General features: G+C 37.4%; 1 protein-coding gene across 3 annotated transcripts in view; it reads right to left on the bottom strand.

Moving 5' to 3' along the window:
• Positions 1-12,489, bottom strand: part of ST18 (ST18 C2H2C-type zinc finger transcription factor) — a 166,824-nt gene extending 154,335 nt beyond the window's left edge. Inside the window, exon 1 of one of the 3 annotated variants that reach the window (XM_067467428.1) lies at positions 12,283-12,489. In XM_067467428.1, the coding sequence (XP_067323529.1) occupies positions 12,283-12,456 (174 nt within the window). In that variant the 5' untranslated portion in view covers positions 12,457-12,489. The remainder of the gene's footprint in view (positions 1-12,282) is intronic. The other 2 variants (XM_067467427.1, XM_060775297.2) reach the window with 2 other exon arrangements.
• Positions 12,490-13,211: the final 722 nt, after the last annotated feature.

Raw genomic sequence — 13,211 nt, 5'->3', positions numbered from 1 at the left:
CTCTGAACTGGGTTATCTGAGTCCACATTGCTACATATTACAGTTCAAAGCAGATAATGTGGGATTTTCTGACTTGATATTCTGGAATATAGGGCTGTGTGGAAGGGCCCCCAGAAGACTCGAGTTTGAGAATCACCACTTACACATTTTTAAATTCTACTAGACATCACTAGGAGAGAGGTATCTACTAACGTAGTCATTTGCCTATTTCGCATAAGGTTTAGTTCAGCGTTTGGATACACAGTCTAAAAACACATTTTATAAAACAATTCAACTGTCAAACAAGCATGCTATCTAATAGAATAAAAATGAAGCCATAATCTTACTAGGCACCAAATGCTTGGGCAAACAGCTGGATTTTAACTTGGCACCTAAATGAGGTCAATGTTAGTGCCAGCCAAACCCCAAAGGGAAGGCATTCAATAATGGGAAGCTATAGCTGAGGTGCACATGCACCAGTACCACATGTCAAATTGCTAACCTGTTCAAATAGCAACATTCTTAAATAGCTAAAAATAAGTAGAGATGGAATAGATCGTGATATCTGATTAAGTAGGCTCAGCATTTGATGAAGAAGACTCGATCTACAAACTTCTTTTTTCCTATTTAGTCTCAAAGATGCTACAATATCCCTTAGAATACTGATCGAAAGCTATGTATTTGAAAAGGGACAGTATCTTTTGTCACGTGTTTCAGGTATTTGTTGGTTGCTCAGTCTCTTATGATATATTTGAATGCAATTTTTCTGCTTCTTGGCATGGGGTTGGACTGGATGGCCTACGAGGTCTCTTCCAACTCTTCGATTCTATGATTCTATATAAATCCTCATGTTGGATCACAGAATCACCAAACTGTGCATTGTCTAATGAGATTGTAATAATGGGTTTGGGTAAATTACTTTGTGAGTAAATGCCAAAGAAACCTGATTTCTGTTCCTTTTGCTCATGTATGTGCATTAATGAATTTTAACCAAATTTGGTATTTCAACATCAGGCTGATATCTTGAAATTTTTTGTGGGTTTTTTTTTGTTTTTTGTTTTTTTGCAAGACAGTGCAAATGACAATAAGGAAAGTAGGCTCAATCTTTCACTTGGTGTAGTTTGGCATGGCCTCCATTTCGGCCACAGCACATCAGAAGCAACAGGTTTCTTCCTATCAAATGCAGACCACAGGGATTTTTTTCTTGGTTTGAGATACTGTATAAAGTCAGGCTTCACATTTGAATGAAGAATGTTATGGCACACCTCAAGAGAGGTGAGAGGGAGAAAGACTGAAGTGTTGGTAAAGTTACAAGGAGAAAAGAGTTGGGCTGTAAGAATGAAAAAGAAAGTTAGAGGATCATGCCAAATATCCATTTGAGCTCTCTCACGTATAGAATAACTTTTTCTTCAATATTACATTTATAAGTAAAAAAAGGTTTGCTTTTAGAAGTCCTGCAGCTTTCAAATTTACTTTTCTTACATGCTGGAAATGAAAAACCATGAAGCAATGTATTGTAACTTACAGTAAGAATAAAAATGTTTTACGCACTTTACTGCATCCTCTGTTTCATCATGTTTTTAATATACTTTTGCTGGAGTCTTTCAGTCTTTTGATGGGAGTGTACATTGTAGAAATCCCAAAGGATTGTATTGATTAATTTACAGAATGTAGTATTCTATGCCTTCAATCCCAATGGATCCCCAAGGCGGGTTTTTGAAAGGTGAGTTTAAAACAGCAAGATATAAAAGAATCCATAGCAATAAAAAGTTAGAAGATCATTATAAAGAAGGGGAAAGTCACTCAAAATTATCTAGTTCTAGAAATGCAGTACAAACACAGGAAACCCTTCTGAAACTGGTGGGGAAAATCATAGAATCATAAGACTTATGTGGAACTCACATAAGTCCCTCTTATGAGAGTTCCATGCCTCCCAGTACGTGGCCAGATGAGGAGAAATCTATCTATTGGGTTGCCCTAGGGCAGGCATGGGCAAACTTTCTAATTTGGGGGCTGCATGGTGGGTCAGAGTGGGGTGGATGGCCGGGAGGAAAGGGGGACTCCCCAAGTCCCCTCCCTACCCTTTCTCCTCATCCTTTTCTCCCATTTCTATTCTCTTTTGGAGGCAGAAGTGAAGGAAAGACAGGAAATGTTTGGATCCTAAGAGGGTTGGCTTTGGTTAGGATGAGATATTGGACAGGAGAGAAAAAGTGTATTCATTAGACCTTGTATTGCCTACTAATGATATATAATCCTAGAATCCTACAGCTGGAAGAGACCCCCAAGGGCCATCCAGTCCAACCCCATGCCATGCAGGAAGGTACAACCGAAGCACTCCCAATAGACAGCTTCTGCAGAAAAGCCTCCAGAGAAGGAGAATTCACCACACTCCAAGGCAGCTATGTCACTCTCCAGGAAGTTCTTCATAATCTTTTCCATCACATCTCTCTCCCTGCCATTTGAAACCATTGCTCCCTTGTGCGCAGGTCTCTAGAGCAGCAGAAAATCAGTCCCCCCCTCCCCTCCCCTCAGTGAGACACCATTTTAAATCTTGAAACACAGTTCTCTTGTTCCCTCTCAACTGTTTCCTCTCCCAGCTAAACATTCTCCAGGAGGAAAGGAGGAAGGAAAAAAGAAGCAAGGAAAGAAGGAAGAATGGGGAGGCAGGAGAAAGAGGGAGAGAGGGAAGGAGGGAGAAAAGAGGGAAGGAAGGAAGTACGAAAGGGTGGAAGGCAAGGAAAGAGGGAGGGAGAAAGAGGAAAGTAAGGAAGGAAGATAGGAAGGCAGGGAGAGAAGGAAGGAAAGAGAGGAGGAAGGAAGGATGCTTGCCATAGATGGAGGCAAAATGTCAAGAGAGAATGCCTCTAGAACATGGCCATTACAGCCCGAAAAACCTCAACCCAAGGATAGTATGGTGAGATGCAGCCCTGAGAAAAGAGCCCATGAGCTCAGGTGGTTCACCCAGGGGAGGCTGGGGAGGAAGTCAAGGAATTACACCTACATCATATGCTCCAATACACCTTCTTGCTCCTTTCCAAGTTCAACACATTGTAAATAAGTCGTAGGTTGAACAAACAGTCCTTAGCCAACCCAATTCTTTGTGCCCTGTTATTCCAGGGTTGGTTGGCAAAAATAAGATTTAGGGCCCTTCCACACTGTCATATAACTGAGAATACCAAGGCAGAAAATCCCACAATACCTGCTTTGAACTGATTTATCAGAGTCCATGTTGCCATACATCCCAGTTCAAAGCAGAAAATGTGGGGTTCAGCTGTGTGGAAGGGGCCTTAGAAGCAGACAACACTGACACCTGATAGCCATCTGAAACAGCCATGAATATCACAGCTGTTTCAGCCAGATGATAAGAGAATATAGCTAAAAGATCAGTTTTGCTTTGCATACTACTAAATGCAGAGTTTGAAGGAAAATGGATTATAATTGTCATAATCCTAGAGCCATCCTGCTTAATGCAGTGGTCTTTCTCACTGCATTTTGGGAAGTTATAGTGCACGAAAACATCTATTCCAAGCTCTGACTAATTGTAACACTGGAAACAAGACTCAGGGGCCTTCCAGACAGGCCCTATATCCCAGCATCTGTTCCCAGTTTTTTTTTGCATTAGACTGGACTATATGAGTCCCCACTGCCAGATAACCTGGGATAAAAAGAAAACCTGGGATCAGATCCTGGGATATAGGTCCTGTCCAGAAGGGCCCTCAAAGAGAAAGTTCATTCATAACATTTCCTACTGAAGATGTCAATGAAGGGCCCTCCCAGATAGGCCCCATATCCCAGTTTTTCTGCATTAAACTGGATTATATGAGTCCACATTGCCAGATAATCTGGGATAAACAGAAAACCTGGGATCAGATGCTGCTAAATAGGGCTTGTCTGGAACAGCCTGAAGACTACCCCTCCATGGCAAATGTTTTATGTGTCTTTTGCATGAAGAGATGTGATCACTGCATGAACTCTTCTTATATATTTTCCCATTCTTTCTGACTTTTATCCTATCACAGTGGATGAAAAGAAAGAACGAGACATAGAGAATCAGAATTATGAAAGCACTGCAAATTGTGGCACATGCTTGTTTAGAAAATAGACGTATAAAATGCGTTTCTGTTGCTACTTGTTAGGTATTGAAGACAATATCTTAATCATTTCCATTTATCACTTGTGGGACTAAATGCCCAACCAAATCAAAGCATTGCTTGATTTTAAGGGGTATATTACCTGTCAAGGTACCCCTTCCCCCTTAACAATAAAGGATATACTTGAGTTAAAATTAGGTATTGAGGTCAATTTGCTCACACTCTTTATATCAATGAATATATCCCCAGATGCAATGGGGAGAAAAATAGCACTACAGATTGTCAATGGCAAAAAATGCATGGTCAAAGCTACATAACAGTGACATTTGATAAGTTGTTTGCTGATAAGATATTTCTGATCTGACATCTCCATCACCTTGCTCATTTATAAGTTATCCTGAACAATATTCCAAAAAGACAAACAAACATGTATTTACACAAATTTAGTGCTGACCTTTATTTGGCTAAATTGCCTTCCCAAAATAAGGATGTGCATTATATTTGCATAATGTAATCTTAGATCCCTTCCACACAGCTGAATAAAATCCCACATTATCTGCTTTTAACTGGAATATAGGGCAATGTGGACTCAGATAACCCTTGATATTCTGGGTTATATGACTATGTGGAAGTCACAGTCATATAACCCAGTGCTGAGCCAAAGCAAAGGGGGAAGTTACTTCAGGAGCACCTGGAGCTCCTATTTGAGGACTGTCACCTCTAATTTAATTGCTCTGGCTCTATGCTATGCAATGCTGGGATTTGTAGTTTGGTGGTGCATCAGCATTCTTCAACAGCCCCCAAACTACAGTCCCCATGACCCTATAGCATTGAGCCAAGTCAGTTAAAGTGGATTGATACTACTGCATAGATGCTGAAAGCTTTGGTGTTTAAACACTTTTGTTTTAAAGAAGGAATTCTAAGCCTGCAGCCACTGTAATGTACACCTTTTCTGGCCAAATTACAAAGAGAGCAAGTTTTGCTGATGTGCATTAAATTTACCAGCAAATAGTTTGTTTTGATCTTTTTTGGTTTCAGGGTTTTGAAAATTGATGTGAACATTAGATTTTGGTGCATTAAATTTGAGTAAATACGGGCATTGGTTTATCTCACTATTCATATTACAGTAGTATCCCACCTACAGTAGTATCCCATTTGGAGACAAGAATGGGGGACAATAAGAGACCAAGCTCTTTAAGACTGAAAAATCAGTGGCAGAGAAAGTATTTGAACTTCACTAGATCAAGAAACCTATGTAGAGACAGTTCAATCACTAGGTCATGCAAGGAAAACATTTTACAGTGCTGCAAATGGGCACACAAAATTAGGTATTTGATTTGTTATTTATAGGGAGGGATTTACTGCCAGATCTAGAGAGAGGTGTTTGTGATATTTTCTGCCATATGGATCAAAATAACTTCCTTGGCTTTAGACTGAATTCCAGATGTAGAAGTTCCCATTTATATTCTAGTACTTTGATTTTGGCTGACACTTTGCATAAACAGTGCTATATAGGCGAAATAGCTACATGCTTTACACAAGGGCACCCAGAAACAGAAAATATCAATAGTGATAGAACAGAACTTATAGCATGGACCCAGGACAAGGCTAATTTTATTGCTGTTGGGTACCTTCAAATTGTTTCCAACCCTAAGGTAAATTTATTGTGTGGTTTTCTTGGCACAATTTGTTTAGAGGGTGTTTACTTTTGACTTGCTCAAAGACTTTAAGCGGAGTGGCAATTTGAAATCTGCTGTCAAGGATCAGTCCAATTCTCAACTCAGTACACCATGCTAGTTCATTTTATTGCACTTCCTTCCTTCCAATGACTTCTAGGTGGGATACAAATCTTTCCCTACTTACACTCTGGGCATGAGGTCTGAGAGAGAATGAGTTGCTTACTGAGTTGGGAACTAAACCTAGGTCTCTTAAGCCCCAGTCCAACATTCTAATCACCATATTACCATTGACCTTTTACACTCAAATGGAACTGGAGAGAAGTATAAATATGGCATAATTTTGCCACAATAGGTTTGGTGATGCAGAAAACTGGTTCTTCACATGGCCACTTGCCATCATGTAGCCAGGGACGCATTGTTACACTAACAAAGCTAAGGACAACATACCATACTATGGATGATCATTTTGTTCTCGATCATTTTATGCATTTGTCTCCTTCAAACAGCCACCTGACTGCGACATTTAATAGATTTTGCCTTGACTTGGTGGTATATCCTTTTCTTGATTTCTAGAATGACTGTGATTTCCATGGGAAAGGCAAACAGTTCAAATAACTGTGTGTAAAGGAGGGAGGGAGTCTGAGTTTCCTGAGTTTCAACAGATGCCATACTTAATTGGTTGCAAAATAAACCAGAACTACAGTCAGCCAGTTTCCCTAGTTTCAACTGTCCAGGCACTTTTCAAAGATGTTCATTAACCTCCTGATTTTCCTTTAAGAAGTCTGTGGTGTAAGAATCAAAGTGCCATCCAAAATACAATGTGATAGTAGTGTATTTATCTTTACTCAATAATGGGCAACATTTTAGCTTACAATAAGGCAGGTCTAACATTTTTGCTTGGCTATTAAACTTTTTTGTATTTGGAATATCCCATTAATATTTTAACATACTCTGAGCATTATCCTGTTCCTTGCACTTCTATTGTACTTCCTAACAAAATTTCAGTTCCATATTATAAGATAGTCAAATGAAGAATTATTTTAATTTAAATAAAGTGTGTTAATCCACAAACACTTATTTCTCTTGTCAGTAAAAGTCAGAGTGCACAATACCTAACAAACATAGACAAGTTGCCAGAAGGACACAAACATGTCTCTCTTAATAGGACAAGCCATGGTAAGAAAGAGTTGGCACTACATTTTGTGTATTGCTATACCTGGTCTGCAAAATGAAAGATCCCTGTTCTTTGTGGTGAGCAGTAACTGTTAGTGCCAAATGTAGCACCAGTTGTGCCATGTTAGAAGCAGAAGTACTGATAAAATCCAGATACATATCTTTTAGGAGTATTTCCAGAGTAACACAACTTATATACTCCTGTCAAACACTTAGGATTTGTATAATACTGCATATGATAATTTTATTTTAATACTTAAAACAATATGGTAAGGTCAGTTATTATTATCAAAGTAATAATCTACCTGGACTTAGACAGAGATGTCTTACTAAATCCACAAACTGAATTCTTGGTCAGATTCAAATTTAAGATTTTGTGCTTTTCAGTACCGTATAGCTGTGTTTTGGAAGATTTTTTGTTTTGCTGTATCATTATCATTTTGCTACACCTATTCTTCAAACAAAATGTGTTTCAAATACAAGTGAGGTCAAATGTCTTATTTCCACCTGTAACAACCAAACTGGACAATATTTCTTCTTTCAGTTTCGGCTTGGTACCCCGTTCCCAAGAGGGAAGGAAATAGCTTTAATCCTTAGCAAAACAAAACAAAAATCAGATTCCCTAACTGAAAAAAATAATTTGTTCCCGAAGATAGAATTTTTAAAACACACACACACACATGCACAATACTCTGGAAAAATATATTGCTCTTCCCTCCCTGGTCTCTAAAAATGGGGAGATTTTAACAGGTCTGACTTTTGGCAGATGACCTCTCTTGTTGTTCATATGTGTTTTCCAAATATAAAAGTGAAATAGAGTCCCAAGGGCACTGTACTTGAAAGGTTATGAGAGTTAGAGATTTTAACCATGCCTGCCAAATCAGCAGATGGCTTGTGATTATAATTATATGCATCAATAAAACGAATAATCTTACAAAATTTGAATTTCTACTAAAGTAAGGGATTTAATAAGCAGATGCAACAGAATGCATTTTCTTTAACCCTTTTTGCAGAGAACGATGGTTCTCATGCAGAACAGATAAAGCAAAGCTCTGTTCAAGCAACTTTACTACAAACCCAACATGTTTATACTTTTCTCTATATCGCAAGTGATCTAATGACACAGAATTTTTAAAGGTATTATTTGACCACTCAAAAATACATGCAGGATTATCTTATTCTAATTGTTTTAAAAGGTGATAAAACAGTATTTGTATCTTAGGGTTTTTGCAACTTGTGGGCAAAATTTGGTAAAACTTGACATATTATAGTCACTACTCTGGAATTTCTTCAAAAAAGACATTTACGGCTTCATGTTTGCATTATATAGCCATATTTCATCTGTTGTTAAAAACAAGCTATTATTGTTGTTGTATTTTGGAGCACAAAGTATTAACCCTTTTTTGACCTATACCTGAATAACCCAAGTTATAGGTTATAATGGGTTTTCTGGCACCTATTTGATGCCAAAACTTAGATGTGTGATAACCAATTGGCATCCAAGATTACATGAAATGGTTAGCAATGCATCTTACATACAAAAAACACACCATAGTTTTAGGCACACATTTTTGGAGTAAGCTTTGTTTCTACTTATTTCAATTTATATTGAAATAAGTTGAGGATCAGGATGCAACATACAAATGCAAAAAGAAAAAAAAAGAAACACATTAAATTGACATTGCTGGGCCATTTTAACATGCACAAAATACATAATTTAGAAAAAGGAGCAATTTTGTTTGCAAATGGATTTATATCTTCACTATAATTAAGGGACAAGAAAATGTCACTGAAGAACAATTTTATTCAGCACCATGAAAACATAGTCCCCTTTGGAGAGGTCCCATTTAAATGTTTGATTGCATTTGGACATTGTAAATATCAGTTAGTGGCATCAGACTGGGAATGCAAAGTATATGTCATATATCTTATGTTGTTAATACAAAGAATTATTTCATCCCCTTTGAGTGGATTTAAAAAAAAACCAACACGAGCAAAAAGAAGAATTACAATAATGTAAATTCTTAGTTCAGAGATTATTGATCTGATATCTCATAATATGCCTTTAGAAGTGAAAGTTATTTTGTTTAGGTGATCCAGCTGTTCATATGTAATGTAAAAGTAGGGTGGGTATGAGGTGCGGACCATTTTTTACACAACAGGTTGCAATGTGGGAATATATTTTCTGTTATATTATAAGTAGAATATAACCAAGGAAGTCAGAAGGCATTAACTTTTCAAAGCCAGCAACTTGCAAGCAAAACTGTTGTACTGTTCCAAATTGTACTGAAAAGGAAAATAACACGTGGCAGCTACATCTGCGATCTCAAAAATTTACAGCATTGCTTTGCTACATTATTTTATTTAGTTTGCTGAACTAGAGGAAAAGGTAAGTATGCAGTCATGTATTGCAGCTCCAAAAATTTGCACTTTTTCAATATGTTGATGCTCCTCCTTTGCTACGTATCAAGCATTTATAATAAACACATGGGGGAAAAGTTAATTTCTAACAACAAACTTTTGCCATAACATTTGCTCCCTGCCACTTCTGAAAGATAGGAACATACGAATACGAGATGTTGCTAATATTTTTTTTGCCATCTAGCCCAACACCATCTTTTCCAATGAACAACAGAGACCCAGGAAGGGGATTTTTACATCTCTTTGTACTGAGCAATGAATGAATTTGATTTTTCATGGGAGGTGGACTTGAAAGCTTAGAGTTAAAAGACAGATGTGCTTTTTTGCCTAAAGTTACTCAGGTTCAGTGCTGCCACAAAAGTATGCAAACAACAATTCCACCCATGCGAAAGTAGGCAAAAACCTCCATACACAAACTTCATCTTGTTTCACAAAACTTGATACTGGGATTTAATGTTTCACCTCCTGCAGTGAATATCTGATGGCACATGTGTCTCTATACAGGTAACATTGTGTTTGACTTTCACAAACAGGTGTCAGAGTCCAAAAGCACCTTGAGAAAGATTACTGGGATGTGTTTGTATGTGTGTGCATGGAAGTTGGGGAGGACACACATGTCAGTTCTTGATATCTGAAATGAAGATGGTGAAAACCCAGAGTTAGAAGCAGTCAGAATAAAAAAGCATTCCCCAATTTTAAAACACGAATTTTTGAAATAAAGTACATTATGGTCAACTGTGTTCTCTGTCTTGTTTAAGAGGGTCTTCTTTCTCTGTCAGAGTGATTTCAGACCACCCGTCCCAAGTCAGTAATGATAAAATGATAAAACCCACAGGGGAACTATTGATGTTTTACCTTTTTTTTTTTAGTAAAGGGGTACCTATAAGGGAAAAAGCTGTGAGATAGAGAACTCATCAAAATATACAAAAGTTTTTAAATGTTAGCAGAGAACCTGACAGATATGTTATCATGAACAGATATTGCAAGCATGATTCTTATGAAAGCATTGCAAAAGACATTTTCACACCTTTAAACCAAGACATGTTCACCATAAGCGGATAAATGAAGACTTGACAAATGTATCTTCCACTAATTATAACTCTGCATAATGGGAAAGTAATACAGGATGGATGACTTTGTGACCTTATGAAAGTTTTCTTTGAGATATTACAGATACAAACCCCCATCTAAAGTGGAGTATTAACGCTTATGACAAAATTCTATCTGCAAATTAATGCTGGTGAATTTACTAGGTACAATTATTTCCCTTCAGTGTATTATATATATATATATATATATATATATATATATATATATATATGTATTTATTTGATAAAAATGAACAGCTGTATTCCATGTTATGTAGAATCAAACAAATATATACGTTACTGGGATACAAACTTCTATGAGCATATGGCTAAGTCATAATTAGCAACTTGAGCTTGTTCACACACTTCTCATTCAACTGTCCAAGCAGAAGAAAATTGGGGGTGTAAAGTACAGTTGCAGATGAATAACCTGGTACTTTCTATGCACAGATTACTAAACATGTTATTGACAATTTTAACAATTTAACTTTTCAAATATTCTATGGACATTGTTTCCTGACATCAGTCTATCACAAATTTCACATTCCCACAAATAACATTTCTGCTATCTATGTGAAAATTCCTATTATGATCTAGATTATAGTTTTACATCATACTGTTATATTTATGTGCACTTGGAAGTAAATAGTGCTGAAATCAGTGACACTTACTTCCAGATAAGTGTGTCTGAGACAAGATTTTGTGGGGTGAAAGTAGCAGTGCAGGAAAAGTTTTATAAACTGTTCTGAGAATTCTAACACTGGTAAATAAATCAAATAAACTTGCTCATTTTAAAAATGTAATAGTTTCAGCATTATAAAAGAAAGGTTATGTGACAGTAAAATTGAATACACAATATTTCTGTCTCTGAAATGGAAATCTGCGATCTCATTATCACTTCTATCTACATGTTTTGACAATTTGTGATTAATCTGGAACGATGACTTGAAATTTAGGTGTATTCAAGGGAAGAGCAGCAGAAAATATTTCAGCTGTATGAAGGAGACTTTCTTGCAACTTCCTGTTGTCATATTTGTTCCATCATGAAAAAAAGAACAGATGCAGTGAAAGGGACCCTTTGATCTACCAAACTCAGTCATTACTGTTCCACATTAAAACAACATGTACACAGGTAAACAAACAAGGCTAGTTGCTGCTTTTGCCTCACACATATTAAAAGAGATAGAGGAGGATAGAAAGGGATCAATTGATGTTATGATTGTAATCAACACATCCTCACATCTTTTTTTTTATTTTCAACAAAAACAAGTGGTCAAATGTGGCAGGAGGGGGAGAAAACATGATTGAATACTGTCGTTTCCATATCAAAATCCAAGATGATAAAAAGCTTCATTTCTGTACACATGGTTATAAATGCCATGCCATTTATTCAAGTGAATAAGCATCTGGCATGTAGATTGAAATTTGAAATTAATACACAGTTATTCCCACCCCGTATCAGCAAAAAAAAAACAACAACAAAAAACATAACATGTTGCTTTTGGAGAAATCTAGAAAACAACAAATTCTTGTGAAATTGTTCATCTGGGTTGCCCTTTATTGTGATAAACAATGCATTTCTCCCCACAACATCCTCTTAAGTCATAACCACATTGAGTTGGCTGAGTATCCCGTTCTGAGTATCCCGTTTACTTTAGAAATTCAAAACTTTTGTAAAGATGACACCCAGGGAAAGAGGCACCAATTCCAAAGACATTTCCCTTATTCAGAAGTGTCACAAAAGCAATCCTTTCGTTATGACCTACTTGTCCAAAACGGACTTCCAAGCCTATGGTTAGGCTAAGATTTGCTCTACTTTTTCCCCAGGGCATAATTGTCAGACTGACTTACCGTGTGCCTTTTAGCCTTTGTTCTGCCTCTCGCGCTGACATCAGGGAAGCAGTGATGTAGAATAAAGCAGGGGTGGGCTAGGTTAGTCCAGTGTTTGTGTCGTTGTGTGGTGTGCAGGGACACTCTGTGATACTCTAGTGAGCTGCTAAGCTTTTTTTGTAGGCTTTGTGTCATTTACTTAACGACCAATCTCATTAGCTGCCAGGGTACAATGGGCTGATGCATTTTCTATGTACATACTCTACACAGTGACCCTCAAGGTTGCCGAAGGTCTATTTAATCAGTCAGATGCTGAATATATTTGCAGTAAATCACTAAAAAAAACCCGAGACCACAGAGGTATCTCATGAGGCTTTAATGTTTCTTGGGAGCTTGCTGAAGGGAAGAGGAAGCAAAATTTAAACACAAACACTTAGGGGGAGAAAGGAATGGGACGGTCAGAAAGATTGCACTTATGACCTTTAATAATTGCAGTAACTTTGGAGACCCTATGTGTTCTTGCAGCTGATTGTCATTTCCTCCATCCAGTTCATGCTTCAGACTAATCACATTATTGTACTAAAATCCCTTTAAACAACAGCAAAACAACAAGATGAACAATCTTTCACAGGTTGGCAAAGGTGCATTTTCTCTCTCTTTTTCTTTCTTTCTGGGCAACCTCAGAGTTGGCACCCATGTATTTCTGCCCTCTCTTCAGTTACAAGGCATAAACCTTTTTAACTCCTATGAAAAATGAAATGCTGAAAAGCCCTCTGAATGACGACAGCTGTCCATAAGTATCAGGGAGAGTTCTATTGTCCAACTTGTCCCTGGATAAAATGAATACTTCACAGCAGAGGCTGTTCAGCTTGGCTAAAGAGTATGGGGAGAAGGGGAGGAGGTCACTGGAGATTTCGCACACTAATTTAATCTGGGAAAAGGACAGGCAC

Source organism: Anolis sagrei, chromosome 4, assembly GCF_037176765.1.
Source record: "Anolis sagrei isolate rAnoSag1 chromosome 4, rAnoSag1.mat, whole genome shotgun sequence".
In the NCBI taxonomy this organism is placed as follows: domain Eukaryota; kingdom Metazoa; phylum Chordata; class Lepidosauria; order Squamata; family Dactyloidae; genus Anolis; species Anolis sagrei.
Note: the sequence above shows the minus strand (reverse complement) of the source record. Positions and strands in the feature narration are given on the sequence as shown.